This window comes from Capsaspora owczarzaki, assembly GCF_000151315.2.
Source record: "Capsaspora owczarzaki ATCC 30864 unplaced genomic scaffold supercont2.2, whole genome shotgun sequence".
In the NCBI taxonomy this organism is placed as follows: Eukaryota; class Filasterea; order Ministeriida; family Capsasporidae; genus Capsaspora; species Capsaspora owczarzaki.
The window spans coordinates 1374215-1396687 of record NW_011887293.1 but is presented as its reverse complement, the minus strand read 5'-3'; the positions used below and the strand labels follow the sequence as shown (position 1 = coordinate 1396687).

At 51.7% G+C, this 22473-nt stretch overlaps 9 protein-coding genes across 9 annotated transcripts; 3 read left to right on the top strand and 6 right to left on the bottom strand.

The window, feature by feature from the left end:
• Window positions 1–1837: 1837 nt before the first annotated feature.
• On the bottom strand, window positions 1838–2815 carry CAOG_08530 (hypothetical protein; the record flags this gene model as incomplete). Its single annotated transcript, XM_011271809.1, has 1 exon — window positions 1838–2815. The coding sequence occupies one exon, from the start codon at window positions 2813–2815 to the stop codon at window positions 1838–1840; it is 978 nt and encodes a 325-aa protein (XP_011270111.1).
• Window positions 2816–3514: 699 nt separating this feature from the next.
• CAOG_01619 (RNA helicase) lies at window positions 3515–6094 on the bottom strand (the record flags this gene model as incomplete). The annotated part of the gene is made up of 3 exons (XM_004364430.2): window positions 3515–5357; window positions 5477–5671; window positions 5831–6094. 3 exons carry the CDS (start codon window positions 6092–6094, stop codon window positions 3588–3590), a joined length of 2229 nt encoding a protein of 742 aa, XP_004364487.1. The 3' UTR covers window positions 3515–3587.
• A 131-nt stretch (window positions 6095–6225) lies between these two features.
• CAOG_01618 (adaptor protein complex AP-2) lies at window positions 6226–9043 on the top strand. Its single transcript, XM_004364429.2, has 6 exons — window positions 6226–6270; window positions 6504–6550; window positions 7170–7787; window positions 7997–8353; window positions 8465–8576; window positions 8671–9043. Exons 1-6 carry the CDS (start codon window positions 6244–6246, stop codon window positions 8797–8799), a joined length of 1290 nt encoding a protein of 429 aa, XP_004364486.1. The 5' UTR covers window positions 6226–6243; the 3' UTR covers window positions 8800–9043.
• A 473-nt stretch (window positions 9044–9516) lies between these two features.
• Window positions 9517–11594, top strand: CAOG_01617 (hypothetical protein; the record flags this gene model as incomplete). Its single annotated transcript, XM_004364428.2, has 6 exons — window positions 9517–9543; window positions 9658–9692; window positions 9780–9823; window positions 9919–9982; window positions 10078–10554; window positions 10658–11594. The coding sequence occupies 6 exons, from the start codon at window positions 9517–9519 to the stop codon at window positions 10719–10721; spliced, it is 711 nt and encodes a 236-aa protein (XP_004364485.1). The 3' UTR covers window positions 10722–11594.
• CAOG_01616 (hypothetical protein) lies at window positions 11238–12032 on the bottom strand (the record flags this gene model as incomplete). The annotated part of the gene is made up of 5 exons (XM_004364427.2): window positions 11238–11397; window positions 11491–11574; window positions 11660–11740; window positions 11817–11900; window positions 12010–12032. The coding sequence occupies 5 exons, from the start codon at window positions 12030–12032 to the stop codon at window positions 11310–11312; spliced, it is 360 nt and encodes a 119-aa protein (XP_004364484.1). The 3' UTR covers window positions 11238–11309.
• Window positions 12033–12460: 428 nt separating this feature from the next.
• On the top strand, window positions 12461–14203 carry CAOG_01615 (hypothetical protein). The gene is made up of 4 exons (XM_004364426.2): window positions 12461–12921; window positions 13022–13281; window positions 13605–13688; window positions 13845–14203. The coding sequence occupies exons 1-4, from the start codon at window positions 12483–12485 to the stop codon at window positions 14001–14003; spliced, it is 942 nt and encodes a 313-aa protein (XP_004364483.2). The 5' UTR covers window positions 12461–12482; the 3' UTR covers window positions 14004–14203.
• On the bottom strand, window positions 14140–15588 carry CAOG_08529 (hypothetical protein). Its single transcript, XM_011271808.1, has 6 exons — window positions 15500–15588; window positions 15224–15295; window positions 14813–15006; window positions 14675–14711; window positions 14480–14582; window positions 14140–14376 (listed from the first exon to the last, which is right to left on the bottom strand). Exons 1-6 carry the CDS (start codon window positions 15539–15541, stop codon window positions 14249–14251), a joined length of 576 nt encoding a protein of 191 aa, XP_011270110.1. The 5' UTR covers window positions 15542–15588; the 3' UTR covers window positions 14140–14248.
• On the bottom strand, window positions 15563–18485 carry CAOG_08528 (hypothetical protein). Its single transcript, XM_011271807.1, has 7 exons — window positions 17413–18485; window positions 17224–17339; window positions 16971–17127; window positions 16311–16871; window positions 16152–16220; window positions 15978–16057; window positions 15563–15892 (listed from the first exon to the last, which is right to left on the bottom strand). Exons 1-7 carry the CDS (start codon window positions 18403–18405, stop codon window positions 15718–15720), a joined length of 2151 nt encoding a protein of 716 aa, XP_011270109.1. The 5' UTR covers window positions 18406–18485; the 3' UTR covers window positions 15563–15717.
• On the bottom strand, window positions 18429–22375 carry CAOG_08527 (hypothetical protein). Its single transcript, XM_011271806.1, has 14 exons — window positions 22359–22375; window positions 21822–21921; window positions 21636–21713; window positions 21504–21563; window positions 21284–21397; window positions 20975–21208; window positions 20431–20859; window positions 20272–20366; window positions 19620–20166; window positions 19438–19530; window positions 19200–19343; window positions 18972–19115; window positions 18739–18882; window positions 18429–18644 (listed from the first exon to the last, which is right to left on the bottom strand). The coding sequence occupies exons 1-14, from the start codon at window positions 22361–22363 to the stop codon at window positions 18516–18518; spliced, it is 2316 nt and encodes a 771-aa protein (XP_011270108.1). The 5' UTR covers window positions 22364–22375; the 3' UTR covers window positions 18429–18515.
• Window positions 22376–22473: the final 98 nt, after the last annotated feature.

The following is a 22473-nucleotide window of genomic DNA, read 5'->3' as shown; positions in this document are numbered from 1 at the left end:
TCACACAGCCCCACGCGCGAAACCGAAACCAGGCGCAAGAAGTTCAACAGCAAGACGAAAAAGCAATGCACCAGCGACACAAAACGTAAACTCCCAAACCACATCCCCACCCGAGCAAGAGCTGGGACCAGACTCGGCAAAAGAGGCCTGCACTTTCATCGCCAGCCACAGCATCAGCTCCCATCCAGCTCAAGCATGCAAACCGCTATTTGCGTTGCAACTCTCTCTCATCCATTCGCTTCCGGCAGCCAATCACCCCAACTTTCTCGTATTTGCTTTAGCCTCTAGCCTCATCCCAGGAACCAAGTGAAGAGGAAGGTGGAGACGTTCGTAAAGGGCGCGGCACCACGAGTTTTGGCTCAAACGGGGGCGTGACATTACGCACATCACTCGAGAGTGACTTCCCGGTCTTTCGACAGAGCAACACGAAGCAAACTCGGGCGCCGAAGCTGCCCCGACACCGAAGCCACAAACGCTCCGTCCTCAAAACAAGGAAGGCGGGAGAGAAACAAAAAGAAATTGCAAACACAAAGAGAAAGTGTTGGCAGACCAGCTGGCCGAGAGAGAACAAATATCGAGTTGCCAAACAAACGAGACGCGACGCTTGAGTGAATGTGATTGGAACTGAACTCTGACTGATCAACAAAAAGTAATGAAACCCCTCCGGAAAACGAGACCGGTTCAATCCCAGACCACTCGAACGGCAAGGTGAAATGATAGGAGCATGTCGTGTTGTTGGCCTGTGCCAAAAAAAAGCTTCGGAATGTCAAGCTGCATAGCGAAAATCTCACATCCCAGAGTCAATTCTCACGCGAGATGTGACGGAACGAAAAGGAATCCAAACATGGAGGGAGAAGGTGTTGCAAAGCGTCCTCCGACAACTCTCGAAAAGCACCAGATCCGTGTCTCATAAAGCGTTTGGGATGGCGAACGAACTCGAGTCTCAAAGACTTGTTTTTCAAGACTACGACGCAAAATGGCAGAGAGGGGATGCAAATCGGCACTGTTGCCAGCGCCGACTACAAATAAGCCGCCTCCTGGTGTCGCGGGTCACTTCCTCAAAGCAACCAACAAAAAAAATGTGGCCGGCATGCGTCTTGGACAGCCAAAAAAATGGCATCCGTTTGGCGATCGTGTGTACAGGCGCGTCAGTGGCAACATGTGAGCAAAACTGCACGGTAGCTCAAACAGCGCAAGGCAAGCAAGATGAACATGTCTTCAAAGGGAGCGAAACCGAGTCAAAAGCGTGAGAGGAAGATTCGCGTGTCGGCGCAAAAAGGGTGTTTGAATTGGCTTCAAAGGGTGAAATCAGCGCAAACGATAAGAGCTGGTGTTGACGAGTAAAGTTTTGTCAGTGTGAAACGTCAGTCCAAGGAAGAAAGAAATGGGGATGCGTTTTCCGACCAGCAACTGCAAAGTCGACTTTTTGTGGTCATTCGGTTGGGCGTTTGACGACCCCAAAGCGCGGGAAGATTGACACTGATGTGTGCACTTGTTTTTGAAAAAACAAGGAACGGGTAGAGGTACTGGCTTTGGAAACCAAAAGACACATTGCCAGATGGAACTAAAACCCAGACTGCTTCATAGCAAAAGGTGAACAACGTTGTACACACTTGAAAAATCAAAAAGAGTGTTGTTGCACCGACCTGCCACGTATAGAAACTCGTCAACTCATTCAAGCACTTCAATTGCACGAATGATGAAGACGTGGGCGAAACGAAATAAATGTCACGACTCAAAAGAAAGTTTCCCAATCCCAATGCTTCCAAGAAGCATTTCATGCGCTTGCTCAGTGCGCGTCCTTGTGCGAGGGCACAAAACGAACGGGCAGAAACAGTCAAAAACTCACACGACTGACCAACAGCTCGTGCGGCGCTGTGCAAGCGATCAAACCCCATCGCACCGCTGGAGAATAACATTGGAAGCCAAATCGCCGCTCAGAATGGATTGTTTTACAGCAAGAGCTCTGCAACAAACGAGGCTTTTTGTCAGTTGTATCATTGGTTTGCGATTGAAGTTTTTGTGTTTGCTTTTTGAAATGGTAAGTTGGTAAGGAGGGTGCTCTCTCGCCAGCGGTTGTGGAAAATCCAAAGCAGAATAACTCGACACTGTCAACATTTCTGGTAACTGAACAGCTACCCCGACGCTGAGAGACACAGCGACTGCAAAAATCCCCCAAAAGCTCTGGCACGAGACCAAAACTCTGGTTGTTGATTGTTGCAGAGACCATCGTCGCCCCTCGAAGGTAACGAGACGCTCGGTTCAACACCAAACACGATGAAAAACGATCAGTGGTTGTTCTGAGTTGTTTTCTTTTGTTTTTGCGCGAGACGTCTCGAGTAACACTGTTGTTACTTTGTGAAGGTGTGCATGAAACACGGGGGTGGTACAAGGGGGGGGGTGTTGTTGAATCGCATTGTTTTTCTTTTTTATCGTTTTTGTTTGATTGTCCAGATTGCTCAGAATGTGTTGCTGGGATGCTAAGAAACACAGCTAAAAAGTCTCGTGCTGCTCGTAAGTTTCCTTTCATGGATTTTTGAAGTGTGCTTTGTTGCGTCGTTTTGATGAAGTTGCGCGTTCCTTGTGGCGTGTTCGAGGTCCACTGATTCGATATCATGGTGGGTCGTGTTGCAACGAACAAAGGCCAGCTCAGCTCACCAGAACGCTTCCAAAGAAGAAACGCCAAAAAAAAAAAAAAAAAAAAATGGCGCGATCTCGCATTTCGAATGACAGTTTTTGTTTGCGATCGGACAAGTCTGCGCTCGCAAGAGACACAGAGCAAGTCAGCCAGCAAATGGCATTTGTGCACTGACATCCAACGGATGGTGGTCAGGCTCGAGCCAAAGACTGGGCAAACAAATGCTGGACCACATGGTCGCGTCGTCCGTCGTCATCGTCCGTCGTGCTGCACTTTAGCGGTCCGCCGCCCTCAAGCGCAACGGTGAGTGATCTCTCTTGTTTTGAATGCTGCCTCTCAGCAAAGCAGCCACCACTCCACAAAACCCACAGCAGACTGGCCACTGTCTCTCTCTCTCTCTCTCTCTCTCTCTCTTCGCTCTGTCTCAAGCTTTTTCGTTTTTGCGTCGTTTTTTTTTGTGCTCCTTCTCCATTTCTCTCCGATCGCTCTTCCTCCCTGCAATTCGTCGTTGTAAAGTGGCTCCCGACGTGTTGCTAGCTCTGGTCACCCGTGAAGAGTGGCGTCGAGGGCAGATTCGTTCAGTCCCGGAGACTTTCCCCAAAGCATTAAAAAAAAAAAATCAAACAAAACCCTTTTTTTCCAATGTCAACGGCTGCAAAAAATGCACCGAAGCTGAAGTGTGTCGCTTTGATATAAGCAGCTCTGTGCTGCAGCCCAAAACTCGCGACCCATCAAACAATGAATTTGACGAGTGAGCCTCCAAACTCCTAAAATAATAAAATCAAGAATCAATAATCAAAGGGGGTTTCAGAGAATGCTGCAAATCAATGGAACAAAAATCAATGGAAAATCAGTGGAAATCGACCGAGCAAAAATTCAAGTTGGATGAATATTAATACAGTACAACGGGGGATCAAACCAAAGTAGAGACTCAAGCAAAGCACCAGCCTCACTTGGATGAAAACAAACGCGGCGCAGCCTCCGCGAGCCAGTGCTGATCCACAACCGTCACATCGCGCATGTACGTTTTGCTGGTCATAACGAGCTCGTTGAACAGAACGCAGTGCGGAGGTGGCCGCTGCTGGAACAAGACCGAGGACGGGTGGATGTGGACGGTCTCGTGGCTGGTCGTCGTGCGGTACGAGTTGTCAGGCTGCAAAACGGCCGTCTTGGATGCAAAGCCACAGAGGAGCGCGTAGCGAACGGAGAAGCGGTCGTGCTCGCCGCACGAGTCGAGTGCAAGTCCGAGGCGAGTGCACAGTCCGCGCAACTGCTTGCGCACACTCTCGGCAGCGGCCATGCTGCGTTGGTTGAGAAAGTGCGAGCGGCACCACTCGGCATCGCCCTTTGCCTTCAAGTAGGCTTTGAACACATTGAAGAGGGTGATGTGGTCCCCCTCCGGTGCTCGGAAGGGTGCCCGCGCCGCTTCAGCCTGCTCGCGCTTGTCGGATGGCGTGAAGAAAATGTTCTCGGTCGATAGCATGGACACAATGTCAATCATCTCGCTCACACAGGGCTGTCGTCGCAGTGCCGAGGTCGTTGCATTCTGAGCAACGGCAGGTCGGGTTTTGGCAAGTGTTCGCGAGTCGACCTCCACCATCGCAGAGTCGCGCACCGAGGGTGTTTGCTTTGCTGTCGCAGAAGATGATGCACCAGCACCATTGGCGAGCTGCGAGGCGCTATTGCTTCCATTGCTATTGCTTTCCGTGCCAGTGGCAGCAGCAATCAGCGCTTTGGCTAGCGCCGGCTCGAGAGGAAACTCTGACATTTGTCGGCCAAGTTCGGTCAGCTCGCCATCATCGCCCAGCGCGCCCAGTGCGTAATTGTGTTCGAGAGCCGCAATCAGTGCATCTCGTGGCGGTTTGTCCATAAAGTCAAAGTTTTGCAGGTCGCGCACACCGAGCGCCTTGAGCGACAAGACGGCCGAGGCCATGTTGCACCGCTTGATTTCAGGCTGCGTCACATCCTCGAGCGTCTCGTTGAACGTCTGCTCAGTGTAGAGGCGGTAGCACTTGCCAGGGGCATCGCGACCGGCGCGGCCGGCGCGTTGGCGGGCCTGCGCTTTGGACACGGGAATGACCTCGAGCAAATCCGAACCCGTCCGCGGGTTGTGGATGCGTGCCTTGACGAGGCCGGGGTCGATGACAAACTTGATGCCGGGGATGGTGATGGATGTTTCTGCAATGTTGGTGGCGAGCACAATTTTCCGGGTCCCGGCTGGCGGCGGATCAAACACGAGCATCTGTTGGTGTGAAGGCAACGCGGCGTACACGGTGCACACGAGCAGCTTTGCGGCCGTCATTGGAAGGTGTCGCGACGCTCCATTCAGCATGCGCGCGACGGCCTCGATTTCGTCCTGGCCCGTCAAAAAGACGAGGGCATCGCCAGGCAGAGGCTCGTCTTGGTGCAGCTGAAGGACTGCGACAAACGCAGCGTCGACATAGTCTGTCGTGGACTTGGACAGGTAGAACGTGTCCACTGGAAACTGACGTCCAGCAACGTACACAACCCGAGCGTCGTCAAAGTACGCCGCAAACTGCTGCGCGTCCAAAGTGGCAGACATGACAATGACACGCAAGTCCTGGCGCTTGCGCTGCAAGTCCTTGACCACGGCAAAGAGCACGTCCGTGTGCAGGGTGCGTTCGTGCGCCTCGTCCAGCACAATGACAGAGTATTGCTCCAACGCGTGCGTGTCGTCGCTCATAGCCTCGCGCAGCAGCTACAGTCACCAACAAGGAAAACAAATGCAGCCAAAACACAAGGATATCGTTGATTCCAGAGTGAGTGACTGCTTAAAGACGCGCGTTTCAACGAGCGTTTCAAGTTTTGTGTTTTTACCATGCCGTCCGTCATGTACTTGATCCGGGTGCGCTCTGATGAGCAATCGTCAAAGCGGACAGTGTATCCGACCTTGTCTCCGAGCCAGCAGCCGACTTCCTGTGCAACGCGCTTGGCCACGCTGATGGCGGCGACACGACGAGGTTGGGTGCATGCGATTGTTTGGGGCTTTTCCAGGGTCCCTGCGTATCCAGCCTGGATCGATGTGCGAGAGGGTTGTGATGCATTAGACGTGATGCAATGTGGATGTTAGCACCAGCGACAATGGTGGGGTCGAGTTGTTGGTGAGCGACAGGACCACGAGGAAACAACATGGACCTCACTCACTCTCTCTCTCTCTTTCTCGCCCCTCACCTGGTACAAATACTGAGTCAGTTGGGTGGTCTTGCCAGAGCCCGTTTCGCCGACGAGGACGAGCGTGCGGTTGGCCTTGACGGCGTCGAGCAGTGCCGCGCGTGCAGGCCAGATTGGCAGGCTGCGCTGGTGCTCGGCAACCTGCGACCGCGGCAATGGCGGCAGCGAGGCGCCTTTGGTGCCCATCGGCTGTTGCTTTTGTTGCGCATTGGTGGCGGCGGCTGTCGAGCTCGGTAGCGCGACCGATCGCTTCGACGTTGACATGTTTTTTTGGAGTGAGCTGCTGATAGACCGGCGTTTGTCTCATATTGCTGTGTATTGTTGGCTATTGCTGAACGATGCTGATGGTGATGATGATGATGATGATTGAGATGATGATGATGGCTCAGTCTCTTCTTCCTTTTATTTCGGCCATGATTTCTGGTCTCTTCATCTACAGTGTAACGCATCCCGCAACATCCTCCTCCTCACAATCGGACATGCTGATGCTTTGAGACTGATGCTTTTTTTGCTTTTTTGCATTGAGACTGCTCTGAGCGTTGAGCGTTGAGCGTTGAGCATTGCTGGTTGATGTTTGTTTCCCAAAATCTCACCCGTTCCTGTCTGTTCCTGTCTTGCTTCAACCATCATCACCGTCATCGTCACCCCGTTTCCGTCAACACCACTCTTGCAGCACAAGGGCGAAGTCCTGATTTCCCGTGTCTACCGCGACGACATTCGGTAACAGAAAAGCTCAAGCAACACAACAGCAATAGAGAGAATCGGGCTTTTTTTTTTTTTCAATCTTGTTCCTCTATGTCTCTCCATTGTTCCTCTCTTCCCCCTTCCCCCGGGCTCTTCCATCGCCTCTCTCTCTCGCCCATCGCTCTCTCTCTGTTCGGAACGTTGTGCCTTCTGTTTGCTGTTTTGAACCTCTCTGCTTGGACACTTCTCCATTGACGAGTTCTCGTTCGTCGTTCCCATTCTTTCCTCTCGTCCCATCATCGCCCCGCTTCCGCGCTGCGTTCGTTCTGCCACGCGTGGTGATGGAGCGGAACCCTTTGCCTCCTCGCAGTCACAACAGCACAACGCACACGCGACAACCTGCAAATCGACGACCATCCAACAAATCCCAGCGAAACGTCGCCCTCTTTTGAAAAATTTCGTTCGATCTCTTTTTTTTTTTTTTTTTTTTTTTTTTTTTTGATTTTTTTTATTATTTTTTATTTCTCTTTGGATTTCCATTGCAAATCATTCCTTCTTTCCTTACATCACACTGCCGTTAGTCGTTTGAAACACTCACTCAGCAGTTTCTCACTCTGTGTCATTCCCTTCTTGCTACTGCTGCTAAACTCAACAGTCGAAACGTCTCGGACGTCTTCCGCGTCAACATCATCCACTCGCGCCACCAAGTCCGCTCGCCAGTCAACATTATCAACCGGACGAGCTTCTTCCACATCAAGCACGAGAATGTGTGGCTGGTGGTGGCGGCCAAGGAGAACGTCAACGCCATGACCGTGTTCGCCTTCCTGCACAAGTTCATCCAGGTCTTTGTCTCGTACTTTGGCAAGTTCAACGACGAGGCCGTCAAGAACAACTTTATTCTCATCTACGAGCTCCTCGACGAGGTCCTCGACTTTGGCTATCCCCAAATTGTCGACTCGAACGCGCTCAAGGCGTACATTACCCAGGAAGGGTTGAAGATTGCCCGAACCTCCACTGGCGCCGGCGCAGTCACCAGCCAGCTCACCGGCACCGTGTCATGGCGCCGCGAGGGCATCAAGTACCGCAAGAATCAAATGTTCATCGATGTCATCGAGTCGGTCAATCTGCTCATGTCCACCGACGGCAAGCCATTGTCTGCGCACGTCTCTGGCTCCATCATGATCAAGTGCTATCTGTCCGGCATGCCCGAGTGCAAGTTTGGTCTTAACGATAAGATTTTGCTTGAAAAGGATGGCCGAAGCCAGACACGCGCGTAAGAAGAAGAAGAGAAGGAGGTTTTTTTTTTTTTTTTTGTTTGTTTGTTTGTTTGTTTGTTGTTTGTTTTTTGTTTTTGTTTTTGTTGTTGTTGTTTTTTTGTTTTTTAGTTTGCGGCAAATGTTGTGCATGAGAAGGGAGAATAGTGTCTGCTGAACATTGACTCACTCTTTCTCTTTTTCATTGCTGCAATCCAAATCCGCTTAGACGGAAGGGCGGCGCTGGAATTGCCATCGACGACTGCACATTCCACCAGTGCGTCAAGCTGGGCAAGTTCGAGGCCGACCGCAGCATTAGCTTTATTCCCCCGGACGGTGAATTCGAGTTGATGAAGTACCGCACTACAGACAACATTGCGCTGCCGTTCAAGGTCATCCCGCTTGTCAAGGAGAGCGGCAACCGCATTGAAATCAAGGTTGTCGTCAAGGCACAATTCAAGGCGACCCTGTTTGCCACCAACGTCGAGGTTCGCATTCCCACTCCCCGCAACACTGCAGCCGTGCATGTCACAACAGTCACTGGCTCTGCCAAGTACAAGCCGTCCGAGAATGCCATTATTTGGAAGTAAGTGCAAGGCGATCTCTTTGTCACGCGTTTTTTTTCTCTCGCTGTTGTCGTGGTGTTGCTCCCATGCTCAACGTCTGCGCTGACTCTCGTCTCACTCCGCCTTGTCAGGATGAAGCGATTCGCTGGCCAGTATGAGGCTCAGGTCTCTGCAGAGGTCGAGCTGCTCGCCTCCTCCGAAAAGAAGGCATGGAACCGCCCCCCAATCTCGATGGACTTCCAGGTATGCTTCTTTTGTTGTGGTGGAAGAGGTGGCTTGAATGATGTGAAGCTGCGCAGTTTCTCACTCTTCTGATCACCAACACAAACTCTCTCAGGTTCCCATGTTCCCCGCATCGGGCCTCAATGTGCGATTCCTCAAGGTCCTGGAACACAAGCTCAACTACGAGACCGTCAAGTGGGTCCGCTACATGACCAAGGCGGGTTCATACGAAACGCGCTGCTAAAATCCATTGCCGTTGAAGGGAGAGGGCCAGACTCAGCATCTGCGCGGTTTATGGTTTCCCCCCTCCATCAGAGTGTCCTTGACTTTGGTTGTCTGCTGTTGAGTATGTGTAGCATCTTTTTTTTTTCCCCCCCCCCCCTGTAACTTTGTGTGTGTGAATGATTTTTGTGTTGTTTTGTTTTTTGTTCTTACGAAAGTTTGCAAACTGTCGGGTTTTCGGTGGTAGCGCCGCATCCAACTAACGACCTATTATCACCATTCTGGAGGCCAATGCGCAAGGCACCCTATTGTTTTGTGGCAGGAGAGCAGCAGTTTGCTCAAACGAAGATTGGTTTCCCGTGCAGTCCCAAGTGGGAAGAGGGGGGAAATGGACTGTACTTGTCTGGGTCGCTAAGAAGCCTCCATGCATTCATTCGTGCTCTTGGCTGTTTTTGATTTGCTGGGATGAGATTGATCGAAACTGAAGCGACGCGAAAAACGCCTCTCAGATTGTCAAACGAACAATCGATTGTCGCCTGCTTCATCCCGTTTCCAGCATCTTCACACAGTTTTTCGTATATCAGTTGCTTTGAATGGAAGCACGGCAGCTTTGTGTCATGACGCAATGTGCACCAAGCATGTATCCGAGTTTGGAGTGTCTCGGCTTGTTTTTGAAAAAACAAAAAAGCTGACAGTCATTTTTATATCTCTTCAGTTAAAATCCTGCACCCGCTTCATCATGGCCGAGCCGTCGCACCTGACAGACGTATGTTCTCTCACCGAAAAGTTATGAACGAACCGAATCGAGTCGGGCGGGCACTGTTGACAACGTTCTGACAACACTCACTACTTTTCTTGCGTTCTTTCCCTTGACTTGCAGCCTCTTTGGCCAGACGTCGACTCGAAGGCAGAGAAGTCAGCGCAGTTTGTTCCTCAAGATCACTAGCATCTCCACCGCCTCTGCATGAACTCGCTACCCTCTCCTTTCAAGTTGATGGAGAGTGACTATGTTGAAACTTCGCCGGGCTCTGGTGTTCTGCAGCATTGTACGTGATTTTTGTTTTGGCTCCTTTCGTTTTTGGAGTTCGTTTTGGAGAGAGGTCGCAATCGTTTCACTTTCTTTCCACTATTGATTTCTCAGATGCAAACGGGAGTTCGAAAGCTGTCGGGTTTCGGTGGTCGTGCCGCATCCAACTAACGACCGAGTATCACCATTCTGGAGGTTAACTCGCAAGGCATCCTGTTGTTTTGTGGCACAAGAGCAGCAGTTTGCTCAAACGAAGCTCGGATTCTCGCGCAGTCTGGATGAGAATTGGCTTGCTGGTGGCATCGTTCATTACGTTGTGCATCCCACCGTCGCAGATATGACCATCGCAGAGTTTCAAGCCGAGCTGCTCGCTCTATTTAGCACCCAGTGCGGCGTTGGCATGGGCAGTGACAGTGGGTTGAGTGGCTCTACGTCCGCACTCAGTATTGGCGGTTCCAGCACCGTTAGTGGCAAGACAATGGATGCCATGACGATCGCAGCCGCGCCTAACTGCATAAAACCAGTTTTGGCCGCTCTTCGAACGCACGTCAATCAGTACGCCGACGTTGACCCGACTCGAGCTCTCGTCAGCAGCATGGTTCACGACAACTTGGCTCTGCGCCAGTTTTCTCTCGACGACGCCATGCAGCATGAAGATCTTTGCTGGTATCTCTACTGTGCTACTTTGCAAACAACTTTCTCACTGGGAGCACTGCAGTTTAGAGACCAGGTCAACGACTTCCTGGTTGGGTGCGCTGAGGAATTTGGCTTTCCAAGGTGGTCGTCTGTGTTGTTTGTGTTGCAATTCTCGATGGATCTTCGCTTCTTGACTTGTTTGTATTTTGCTGGACAGCGCTGAAGTCAAGACCGACAAGCCGAGTCATCCTGCTTCTTCTGAGCCCACGATGCGCACCTGAGCCGGTCCCGGAGGAGAACGGCCGTGAGTACAGTATGTTGTGTTCCTGGGATCCATAGCCAAACACCCACAGCGCTTGCTCGAGTTGGTCTTGCACTGCCACCACACCATTTGGCAAGTATTGTTGGTGTCACTGCTGCTCAGCGACGCGGCGGCTGAGGCGATGCAAGCGTTGTTGTCTGTCATCGTTTCAGAGTTGGATGCTTTTTCTCAGATTTCAGAGTCGTGCTCGGTTTTCATGTTCTCTTTCAATGTATTGGAAACAACAGCGCATAGATCTGAATCCCTAACATTGTCGTTCGATATACCCGACAGAAAGCGACGCAAGTCGCACAAAACAGAAAGACTGCCCGAGTTGAACTTCAACCTCCCAACCCTCGCGCATTTGGCGGATGACAGGATGGTCCGTTGGCGAAATTGTCAGGCTTCAGTAGTTGCCAATCGTGGAAGCAAGCGGGTTTATCTTGTTCTTGATGTGCAATGAACAAGCAAAAGATAAAGGAACCATCAGGAGGGCCGTTTCCATTGAGTATTGGTTTGAGGAACGTGGACGGAGCATCAATGGCTCTCATTGGCAAGAACAAACAACCTACTCAAGCTCAGGCAGAATGCCGTTGACGTTGCGTGCCTCTTCAAGCGCTTGAATGCCAACTTGGCCAATGCAGTTGTGTCCTAGACTGGCGTTCAAAGTGTTAGCAGGTTGACAACGTAGCAAGTTCTGAATGATGCTGGTTCAATGTCCCAGACGAGCAAGGCACCCAAGCACTTACGTCAGTTCAGTCCGCGTCTTGTTCACTTTGAGTGTCTCAGCAATCGCCCGCGCTCCAGCATCGCCAATCTGATTCTGGCTCAGACTGCCCGTCCCTTTCCATCAGTGAGCACTCTAACTGTCATCTCCTGCAGTCACCACTCACATGCATCAGTTCAAACGCGACTCACGCAACCTCGGCCACCGTCTTGTTCACTTTGAGTGTCTCGGCAATCGCGCGCGCTGATTCCGACGCAATCTGTCCATATCGCCTCCATCAGTGAGCCGCTCTTTCTGTCTCTACCTGATCACCCACTGCCATGCGTCAGTGAAATTGAGATGACTTACTCGAGGTGCGTCAGTTTCGTGTTCACTTTGAGTGCCTCAGCAACCGCTTGTGCTCCATCGTTGCCAATCTTCTTCCCATCCCACCTGTCTCTCCATTTTCGTCAACACAAACGCGCTGTCACACTTTTTCCCACCTTGCAACTCGGCTTCCCCTTACCAGAGCCAGCCACTCGCATTCTTGACGATATCTTACAGCTCGCGCTGTCTCTGATTCATACTCCGACAAGTCAGCATTTTCAACAATCAAACAAAGACTGACTCGATGCTCCATTTTGGCCTCTCGACCCTAACTCGTACATTCAGAACACAACGCGAGAACTCGGACGTATCCGGCTTTTGTCATGCTCACCTTTCAGCCCCCGAATTTGATTCTCAGTTCGCAAATTGGAGCTACAAGAAGCGGCTTGCCCCTCCCGCGCTCGTTTTGTTGCTGTTGTTTGTGTGTTCTTGATGCGTCTTTGTTCACTTTGTTCGCTGCGTGTGCTTTCGATGCGTTGTTGTTGTTCACTTTGTTCGCTGCGTGTGACAATCAAATTCACAGTAAACTGCTTTGATTGCTCTGTCGCTCCTTCTGCATGAACCACCAATGCCTTTTTTTAATGCTTGTTGCCTATGCGTGTGCGTTGACAACAGGTGAGAACAGCCCAGTCCTTGTTCTTAACTCGAATGCAGTGTGCGTCGCTCCTCGCCTCGTTCTCGTCGGCGCTGATGGCCACTGCTGCCCTCCACAACCACCGCCATGCTGCCTTATCACCATCAGTTGCCTGTACCGGCTCAGATCTGTCGCGAACAGGAAGCGCTGCCACTGGATTGACCATCATCCCATCTGTGGCCGAGACAGTGGAAGCCGCCGCTGCAGCGACCATGCCGACCTCCGAGCTGACCCCGGCCGAGCTGCAGGCGCGTCAAGAGGAGGCTGAAGCTGCCGAGAACCACCGCATCGCGACCGAGCCGCTGAGCCCGCGCGCCGAGGCCCAGCGCCAGGTTGTGCTCGAGACGATCAAGCGCGCACGCGACTTCTCGTCGACCACGTCATGGCTGCGAGACGACTATGGCAACGATGCGCACACACGCTGCGAAATGATGGTGACACTGGCCGCATCCAGTTGAGTGAAGGCACTAGTTTTGCTCCATCCATCGTGGCATTGTTTGGCATTGTGCGCTCATCCCAAAGGGTTTTCTTGATGTTCTTGTGTCCTGTGCAGATGGCGACGCGTTCGATATTGGCATGTCCGTAATGAAGCTGTACGGATGCCCATTCCGTCGGGAAAACATCATGTGCATGCCGTGCACGGGCAACATTCACGGAGGTTACATCCCAGGCACCGGTGTTCTAATCTGCGAAAACCGCATCAGCAATGCGGCTACGCTGGCACGCACCTTGACACATGAACTCGTCCATGCATTCGACGACTGTCGGGCCAATGTGGACTGGACAAGTTGCGAGCAGCAAGCGTGCTCTGAGGTCTGCTTGAAGTTTGGAGTTGTGGATGGCTTTTTTGTTTTGTTTTGTTTTTGCTCACGGTTTGGTCTCTCTCTCTCTCTCTCTCTCTCTCTCTCTCTCTCTCTCTCTCTCTCTCTCTCTCTCTCTCTCTCTCTCTCTCTCTCTCTCTCTCTCTCTCTCTCTCTCTCTCTCTCTCTCTCTCTCTCTCTCTCTCTCTCTCTCTCTCTCTCTCTCTCTCTCTCTCTCTCTCTCTCTCTCTCTCTCTCTCTCTCTCTCTCTCTCTCTCTCTCTCTCTCTCTCTCTCTCTCTCTCTCTCTCTCTCTCTCTGCCGTTGCTGTTAATAGATTCGTGCTGCTACATTGAGTGGAGATTGCGATGTGGGTGCAGAGCTATCGCGAGGCAATCGACCACGGTTTGGCGGATTTCAGGTCAGGGATTGTTTTTGGAGAGGGAGGGGTTGACGTTGCTCTGTTTCGTTGCTTGTAATGGTAACCTTTTGACTCACATTCTTGTCCCTATCTTCTACTGTTGCTCTTGTCTTTTGGATTTCTGTTCATCTGCGTTGTTGGTTGTCGTGATTGTAGGCCTGCGTCCGGAGACGCGCCATCCTCTCAGTACAGGCAAATCCCAACTGCCGAGGCGCTCGAGCTGTGGAAGCCGTCGAAAAAGTGTGGAACCCATGTCATTTCGACAACACTCCATTCCCAGACATTCAGCACACCGATGCGCAGGTTTTGAAATGATTGCGTTTGTCGTCACGCTTCTTCTCGTGTTGTTGCTGTTGCTCTCATCCATCCTGCACGTCGATTGTGATGATGATATTGAATGGCATTTGTTGGGCTTCTATTGCGCACCAGCAACCCACAACAACAACGTGGAGTTTGGACGAGCTTGAGCAAACAAAGTTGTTAACAACAAACCAAAAAAAAACTAAACATGTCTATCAAAACGCATTCTCAACAAGGCAACACCAAAAACTGGATGCAAACTAGTCGTTGCTTCGCTCTGCTTTCCGCTTTCGACCTTGCGAGACAATGGACGCAGCGCTCATCCGACCGTGCTCATTTCGCTTCCACATGCGGAATTCGGCAACGGCTGCATGGCCAGCATTGAATACTTTGTGATTCAAATTGAACGGAAGAAGAAAAAAGGCATGATATGTCTTCAGATGAGCGTTCTGAAACGAGTACAACAATGGCGAAACGAAGCGAATCCTTACGCTTCTTTTCTAGCGAGTCCAGTCTTCGGGTGGCATCAGTAGCGTCCTCCTCCATCGAATGCTGAGACAGATCGAGGATATTTCGATACCTATCGATAAAGGCCTGGAGGGCAAGGTTGATACGGAGTGAGTGGGAGTTTTTCCAAAATGAGTTTGCCCTGTTGCCAGTTTCAGAGTTCAGATAGAAAACTGTACCTGTTGCAGCACTTGCATCAAGCCCACATCCAACAAGCTGTCACCATCCAAAACAAAGCAACTCATCTTCGTCGTGAGCCAACAATACAAAGACACGACCTCGCAAACCCAACAATCACCGGCTCAAAAACGCTGTACTAGTTTTCCAATCGCAAGCCTAGCCGGTAGTAATACGAAGACCACTCGTTCAGATTGACAGACGTCGCTTCGGCAATCAGCGCGTTCCGTCTCGACTGGGAGTACTGCTTGGGCGCGAATACTTCGATTGCGTCTTGGTGGTGAAGATTGACAACCATCCAGAAGGGAATATCGAGCCGCGCGCCTTCTGGCAGCTGCATGCAAAAATAACACACCATCAACGGAGATTCGACATGTTAGACTTGAAATGGTGCGAGCGTGGCACCTTTGGGACGGCGAGCAGTCAATCGACAGTTTTCCCGCGCAAAATCGAGCGCTCCAAGCTTTCGCTGCGCTGCGACGACAAACCTCCGGGTCGGCTGCCACAATGATGCACATAGTTCAGCCAGTTGGCTATGCAATTCAACTCACATCGGGAGAGGCCGAGCCGGGATCCAGGTGACCGAGCCATTTCGCCTCCGTTTTGAAGGCAACCGGAACAAGCTGGACCAAGAGAGCGCAGCATGCATCACAGAGCGAGACAGACGACACAAGCAGTTCAGAGTGAGTGCTCCTTTTTTCCGTAACAGTAGCAGCAAAAGCCAGCCGTGGCAAGGGCAAAGCAGCCAAAGCGCAATGAATGCGAACGCTTCCAACTCGTTTTCCCGCGCTTTTTTGTTTTTCACTGTCTCTGTCTATGGTCTATACCTCTTGTTCCATCAGAATCTCATCAATATCGTGATACGCCATTGAGTTTGAATCGATCGACGGCGTGGATGCGCGAATGAAAATTGGGCGACAAAAGTGGACTGAGCCAAGTCATGACATCTCAGAGAGAGAGAGAGAGAGATAGAGGCGTGTAGTGTCATATTGGACACTAGTCACAAGAGACAATGAATCAACAAGAAGCAAACAAAGTACAGGCGCTATTGGGCCTCGGGCACATCGGACGCAACCCCTGCTGCGGCGTTCGCGGCGGATGATTTCGTTGGAGGAGCATTCTGGAGCAACAAGGCGAGATTGTCGGTTGCATGTTGCCGCCAGTGCTCACATGCCTGCCCGAGCAGCACAATGCTCACGAGGACTTTCAACGCCATCAAGCTGCGAAAAGGCAAGCCAAGTGAGCACTCGCGTGAAAATCAAGAAAACAGCAAACAAGCTCATTTTTGCGCCTCTGGTTTCATACATGAGATAGGCCAGGATAGCGACCACCGCTCCGTACATGCCAGGAGGGATTGGGATTGAATAGGAAAATGTCCGGAAGACCTTTTGCACAGCCCAAGCGTGAATAAAATGACAAACTCGAAACAACAACAACCCCCCCCCCCAAAAAAAAAAAAAAAAACCACACAATCCTTACAACGCATGCTAATGGAAGAGCCACAAATCCAATGCGTCGAGCAACTCGGTGCGACTGGTCCATCATGGTCTGCGGGGGTGATTCCAAACCAAAGGCACACTCAGGGCATGTCAAAACAAAAAACCAAAAACCGAAAACAGACAGCCAACCATCACTCACATTGCAATGACGAGAACTCGCCAAATCCTTGCACAGAATCGTCTTGTACTTGCGATAGACGCTCGAGTCAATCTTGTTAAACTTGGTAATGAAGGCATGCTTCACCCAGTCAAGCACGCACTCGGAAATGTAGACGGCAATCAAGTCCTTCAGGAGCGTGTTCACCAGGTACGACGTGTCCCAGCCGAGCTCGGACATGTTGCGAGCAGCCACCATGACCAAGAACACGGCAAGACTGAAGCGCTCCACCATGTCGCTGCAGGTCATTTGGAAGAGACTATGCGCCTCAAACTTTTTAAAGACGCTGCCTTTCAGCTCCACAAACTGGTTGGAGATGAGGAGCGTCAACAGTGCCGAGCTGTGCGAATTGACGGCCACATTCAACGTCAGCACTTGGTAAAAGATGATGACTGCGTGGCCGAAAACGTAAATGATGGCGAGCAGCAAGTGCGGCAACGTGCCCATCACGTGCTGCCCTCTCGGACGTGACGGCTCGGTGGCAGTCCAAAACACCGAGTCCAAGATGTCTTGTCCGATGGAGCAGCAAAGCTTGTCGACAATCTGGCGTTTTGAGAAGGTTTCGGAAGAAAAAAGTGAGCCGAATGGTGTTGTTTTTTGCTTGCCAAGAGCTCGGCCATCATAAAAAAGCATTGCTCTCACCTCTAGCATGTTGTAAATCACGTAGAGCTTGATGACTGACTGCCCTCGAATAGAGTGGTAGAGGCGGGATGAATCCATAAACTCGAGTCCAACGCAACACGTCAATACGAGCACTCCACGAAGCACGTCGCACACTTGAGAGGCGTCCATTCCAGGTCTGTGGGGATTACAATCCAGGCCGGATGAATTGGAGAGACAGACAAGCACCGTGAACAACAACTACCACTCGTCCATCGCTTTGCCGCCTGTTTACCGTTTCGTGAAGAGAGATCGCAGGAACGTAAGCAGCGCAATCAGAATGCGCACTGGCAGAAAGGTGAACACAAAGAGAAACGAGTCCAAGCAGAGAAACGAGCCAAACATGATAACCTGCATTGCGATGATGATCCAAGCGAGTGAGACAACCAAGGTTCCAACAACGACAGCCACGAGGAATACATACGCGCTCGACTTGGAATGGAATTTGGAGGGTCGTGTAGACGCGATCGCGCTTCGCAGCATAGTGAACGGCGTCGCTTTCCAGGAGGTATCCTCGCGTGAGCTCGGCAGTCATGTACGAGACGAACGACAGCGGTTTTGCTGGTGCTACGAATTCGCCAACGTCGTCTTCTTGGTGACTCCGATCCTGCTCGGACTGTGCGTGTGCGTTGTTGGCGGCTGCGCCAGCACGTATCCGGCGGCGACGTAGCGAGTCCGATCCCCCGACCGCGGGAGCTGCATCGGCGGCATGGCTTTGGCTGCCTCGCCGTCGTGCGAGTGCATGTCCGCCAGTACCCTGGAACTGCGTCTGCGCGGCTGACACTCGCATCTGGCCCGACGCGGCGACTCTGCGCAAGTTGGCTGCCGACGCGGGTCTGCTGCCCAGCGACGCGGACTTGCGGATCTTGGCCGGGCCGTGCGGGCCGTGCGCATTGGCGTTGTGTTGATTGCCAGCAGATGCAGTAGTAGTAGCAGTAGTAGTAGCAGCAGCAGCAGCAGCAGTGGTGGTGGCCAGTGGCTGGATTGACGTTGGCAAGGGCACAGAGTGCGACTGCTTGAGCGGGCTCAGCAGCAGCCGACCATCAGCATCAGCGGACGAGTGCAGCCCAGTAGACTCTGTGGATGTGCTGATGCTGCTACTCTGCCGGGTGCCAAACAGGTCGCTCTGATGAACAGTCTCAGACGGACCGTTCTCAGTCTCAGTCGTCTCAGAGCTCGAGTCATGGCCAGGATGATCACGCTGATTATGATTGTTATTACTGCTATTATCATCACTGTCACTTTCGTCGTCGGTCGTCTCAAAGCCAGAGACAGACACGCCACGGGCGAGCAGCGTAGGGGAGAGCGGCAAATCCGGGATTGGGTCGAACGCCTGAGGCGAGTGGGGCTGCTCGACAGTGTCAAAGTGCACACGATCGAGAGCTGTTGGACTGCTCCCGGCGCTGCTGCCAGACATTTGTGAAGTAAGTGTGTGTGTGTGGGGGGGGGGGCGAATGAATCGAACAAACGAAACGGAAAAGAAGAGTGAACTGATAACATCAAAAACCAAATCAGTCAGGTCGGCAATCAATCAATCGACATTGGTGCAGGTGCAGAGCTCGTGCTGGGAACGGCATGCTGCGTCGTGGCTGACAGTCGCTTGGCGCGCGCTTCGACTTGCTCCAGCGTCAACAGCGAGAGGCCAAGTTGATCGTCCTGCGAGATTTGCAAACATATCAGCCAAAATGACACACGACATGCAGCATCGGAAAGCAGGACACCAAAAAAAAAACTCGTCCAAAACCCAAACCTTGTTGAACGGCTGGGCCATGTTCCGCAAAAATCGCTTGGCGACCTGCACCGCCTCGTCCACTGACAGATTGCACAAGTCATCTGTCATGTATTGTTGAATCCATTTCGGCAGCTTGCCCTTCTTGTCCAAGCGAGCGAATCGCTGTGTTCATGAAGCGAGAGAGAAATTAGAATTGTTGTTGCAGCCTCGAAATAAATGCTTTGCAATCAGACAACGACTCAAAGTCGTACCTTGTCGGCGAAAATCATCATGCCGTAATCGGACTTTCCTCGAATCGCACGACCCACGCATTGGGCACCGTGTCGCAGTGCATCAAACGTCAAAAAGTCGCCCTCGCGGATCTGGAATTGCTCTCTCAGATAATCCAGACGAGCCTGCAAGCCACCACCAGAGTCAGATGCATGGCTACAGCCACACCAAAACAAACAACAAAAAAGGGGGAGCGGCATCAAGCTTACTCGAAGAATTCGACTTTCAGTATACACGTAAGGAATGCCGAAAAGAATGACTGCTCGCCCATAGTGATGATCGAAATCAATGCCTTCAGACACCTTCCCTCGAGCGACGGACAATAGCACAGCCCCGCGTCCGTTTTCGCACGCCTACCAATGCCGAGACCAAAGAGTGAGTGGAAAAAGCGTTAATTCCTCCCCACCTTTCAAAGTTGAAAGTTTCCCCAAAAGCCATCAGCCAAACCTTCTGATAATTGTCCAGGGCAATACTTGTCTCGGCACCATCTTGTGTCTCAATGAAGACCAACTTGTTCCGCAACAAATTCGTTAATACACCCTGAAAAACGGTTGGTGGCAGTGGCTGTTAGCGAAATCTCGGCTCAGCTGGTTCAAACACCAACACCCGAAAAAAAAAAGCCCACTCACTTGCTCGTGCCATTTGGCAACAATCGACTCCATGTAGGTATAACTGGGGAAGAAGCACACAAGGCCATCGGGCACGACCGCGCTCAGGTCCACCAGCAGGGAGCCATAGTTGCGCACAACGGCAGGATCGTCACGCACTTGGAAGCGACTGCTGACGGCGACCTGGTCACTGCCGCGGGTGACAATCACGGGGCAGACGCAGTTGCGGGAGAGTGTCATGGTGAAACTTTGGGCCGTCACTGGCTGGAAATTGAGGATTTTGGGATACATCTCGATGGGAGACAGCGTGCCCGAGGTGATGACCACGGTCTGGAAGCGATCGAAAATAGGCTTGATAGCGAGGGAGGCGTCCATGCACGAAAAGTAGAGGACTGGATTGGGAATGGTCGGCGTGCGGTCGTCGAACGGCTCAATGATGAGACTAAACCCCTTCGCGTACGTGCTCACAAGCGTTGCAAAGTTTGCGACCGTCACCAAGGCAGAAAAGTCGTCCATGTTTGGCAGCTCGAGCGTGCGGACCAGGGAGCCCAAGCGCTCTGCGCAAAAGCTATGCACGAAACAGCCGGACGAGAAAAACGATCAAAACCAACGTCAGGACTCGAGCGTTCGATGCATGGACACGGTCTTCCAACCACAACGCATCTCTACCCACCGCAATGGCTTTCGATCAATCTGCACAGCTTGGTACAAGTCTTGCAAAAAGGAGGTTGGGTTTTCGGCCACGACATGTTGCACTCGCAGACGATTCTACGACGACAAAAAACACGAGTCAGATTGAACGCATGTGCTTTGCAACACCAAACACACATACCTTCAAATACTCGACAAACCGCCGCAGGAAGGCGACGAAATGCTCCGCTCGACGGATGGTGCCGGGTACCGCCTCTTGCATGATTTCGTCGGGAAGAACAGGGTTGGCCAGCACCAAATCGGTCTCTCTGGCCGTGTTGGCCTCGCGCAGCCCTTGGACCAAGCGTGTGTACTCGTCCTGCAGACGCGCAGTGTCGGTTTGCTTGATCTCGCTGATTGTCGATGCGAGCGCGTTCAAATTACGCGTGCTGTTGTCCAGCGTGCGCTTGGTGATTTCGACCGACATGGACTCGATGCAGACGTTGTCAATGTTGTGGGCCTCGTCAAACACGACCACCGACTCCTTGGCAAGCTCCTTGGAGACCAAATTGGCAATCTTTGGATCGAGCAGGTAGTGGTAGCTGTAGACAATGACATTTGCGAACGAAATCTAGTAGCATAGAAGCACAAAGTGAGTTGTTGCTCGCGTTGGTTTGGGCTGTGCCACAATGTCGCCGAGAAACCGCAAAAAACAAAAAGCCGAAAAAAAGAAAAAAAAAACATACCATATGACGCGCCAGGTAATAGGGGCACCAATTCTGTCGTTGCCCAAAGGCACGCAACTCGTCAAGCGTGTAGACACCGGCAGGCAGCAAGGCCTCTCGACCCGAACGGTCAAACTCCTCATAAAAGCTGCACAGCTCGACTTCGGAATTGTTCTCGGCGCGCGTGCGGACCCACGACGCTGTGAGCTCTCGGCACTTGGAGTCGACGAGCTTGCCGTCGCGCTCTTTGCTCACCTATCAACAAGAGGAGGTTGGGGATTTGAGTATGTTTGCTCGCTGGAAAACAAAATCGCATGTTGAGCGGCTCACCTCCGGATGAATGCACATGTTTTTACGCGCACTCAAACCCAGACCCAAAAACTTGAGCCGCTGACCCGTTTCTGACTCAATATAAGCGACGAGCTTTGTCATTTCGTCCAAAACCTGGCGAAATGATGGACGTCAATTCAAACGAACGGTTGAGTACAGGAAGGCGGTGCAAAAAGCTCGACTATCAACCTCCATACACACAGAAAACACACAACCACACCTTCTCGATCTCCGGCACTGTTCGAGAGCAATAAATAAGCTTGCCCATTTGAGGATTGACCTGAAAAGCAACCAAAAGTTTGTTGAAGTGAGCGTTCTGGCAGCCTTTTTCCAGCAATTGTCGGCACCTTACCATTTGGTGTGAGATGATTAGAGACAACAGGGAGATGGTTTTGCCAGTGCCCGACGGCATTTCCAGCACGCAATGACCCTGAGCAAGGCGAGTGTTTCAGGATGAAAAGTGAGATCACCAAGCCAACCATTGTTCCGATGCCATATTGCATGTAATCAATGTGTGCTTGATATGGTTTGTTGTTACCTTGGCATCGATCGATCGCTTGAGCTCGAGCATGTACTCGTACTGCTCCGGGTAGATGTAATCGAATGGAAAGTAGACGAGCAGGCCGTCGACGTTGATCCTATGCAAACGAACGCGTCCACCCCCTCAGCGAGTGAGACATCAGCAAAGCGAGTGAACAACGAGTTGCATGGATTGGGGTGAGTGGTGGTCGCACAAGTGGGGTGAAGCCTTTCGATGGCGTGAAAGCGAGCACGCAACATTGAAGAAGCGGCTTCACTCTGCCATCCATGCTCAGTCTGACTGTGACTCTCACTCATCATCATCATCATCATCATCAACAACATCTGGAGTAGAATTGTATCGCAGTCAAGGCAAATGGCCAACGCAGGCCCGCGAGGGAACGAGACACCATTCTCAGCTCCCCACTCTCATCCCCCCTAATCCTCATCCTCATCCTCATCCTCAGTGATAAGTTGATCCTAATCACAATTGTCAAACGCAACAAATGACACTGCGAATGCCAGGGCAGAGCAAAAAGTCACTCCAAAAACGCACTTCATCTTCGTTTGTCGAAAGCAAAACGACTGAACCCATTTCTGTATCGCCTGTAGATCGACATTGCAGGTGTTGGAGGGGTCTCTACGTCTGCATCTTACTCGCCTGAGATCGC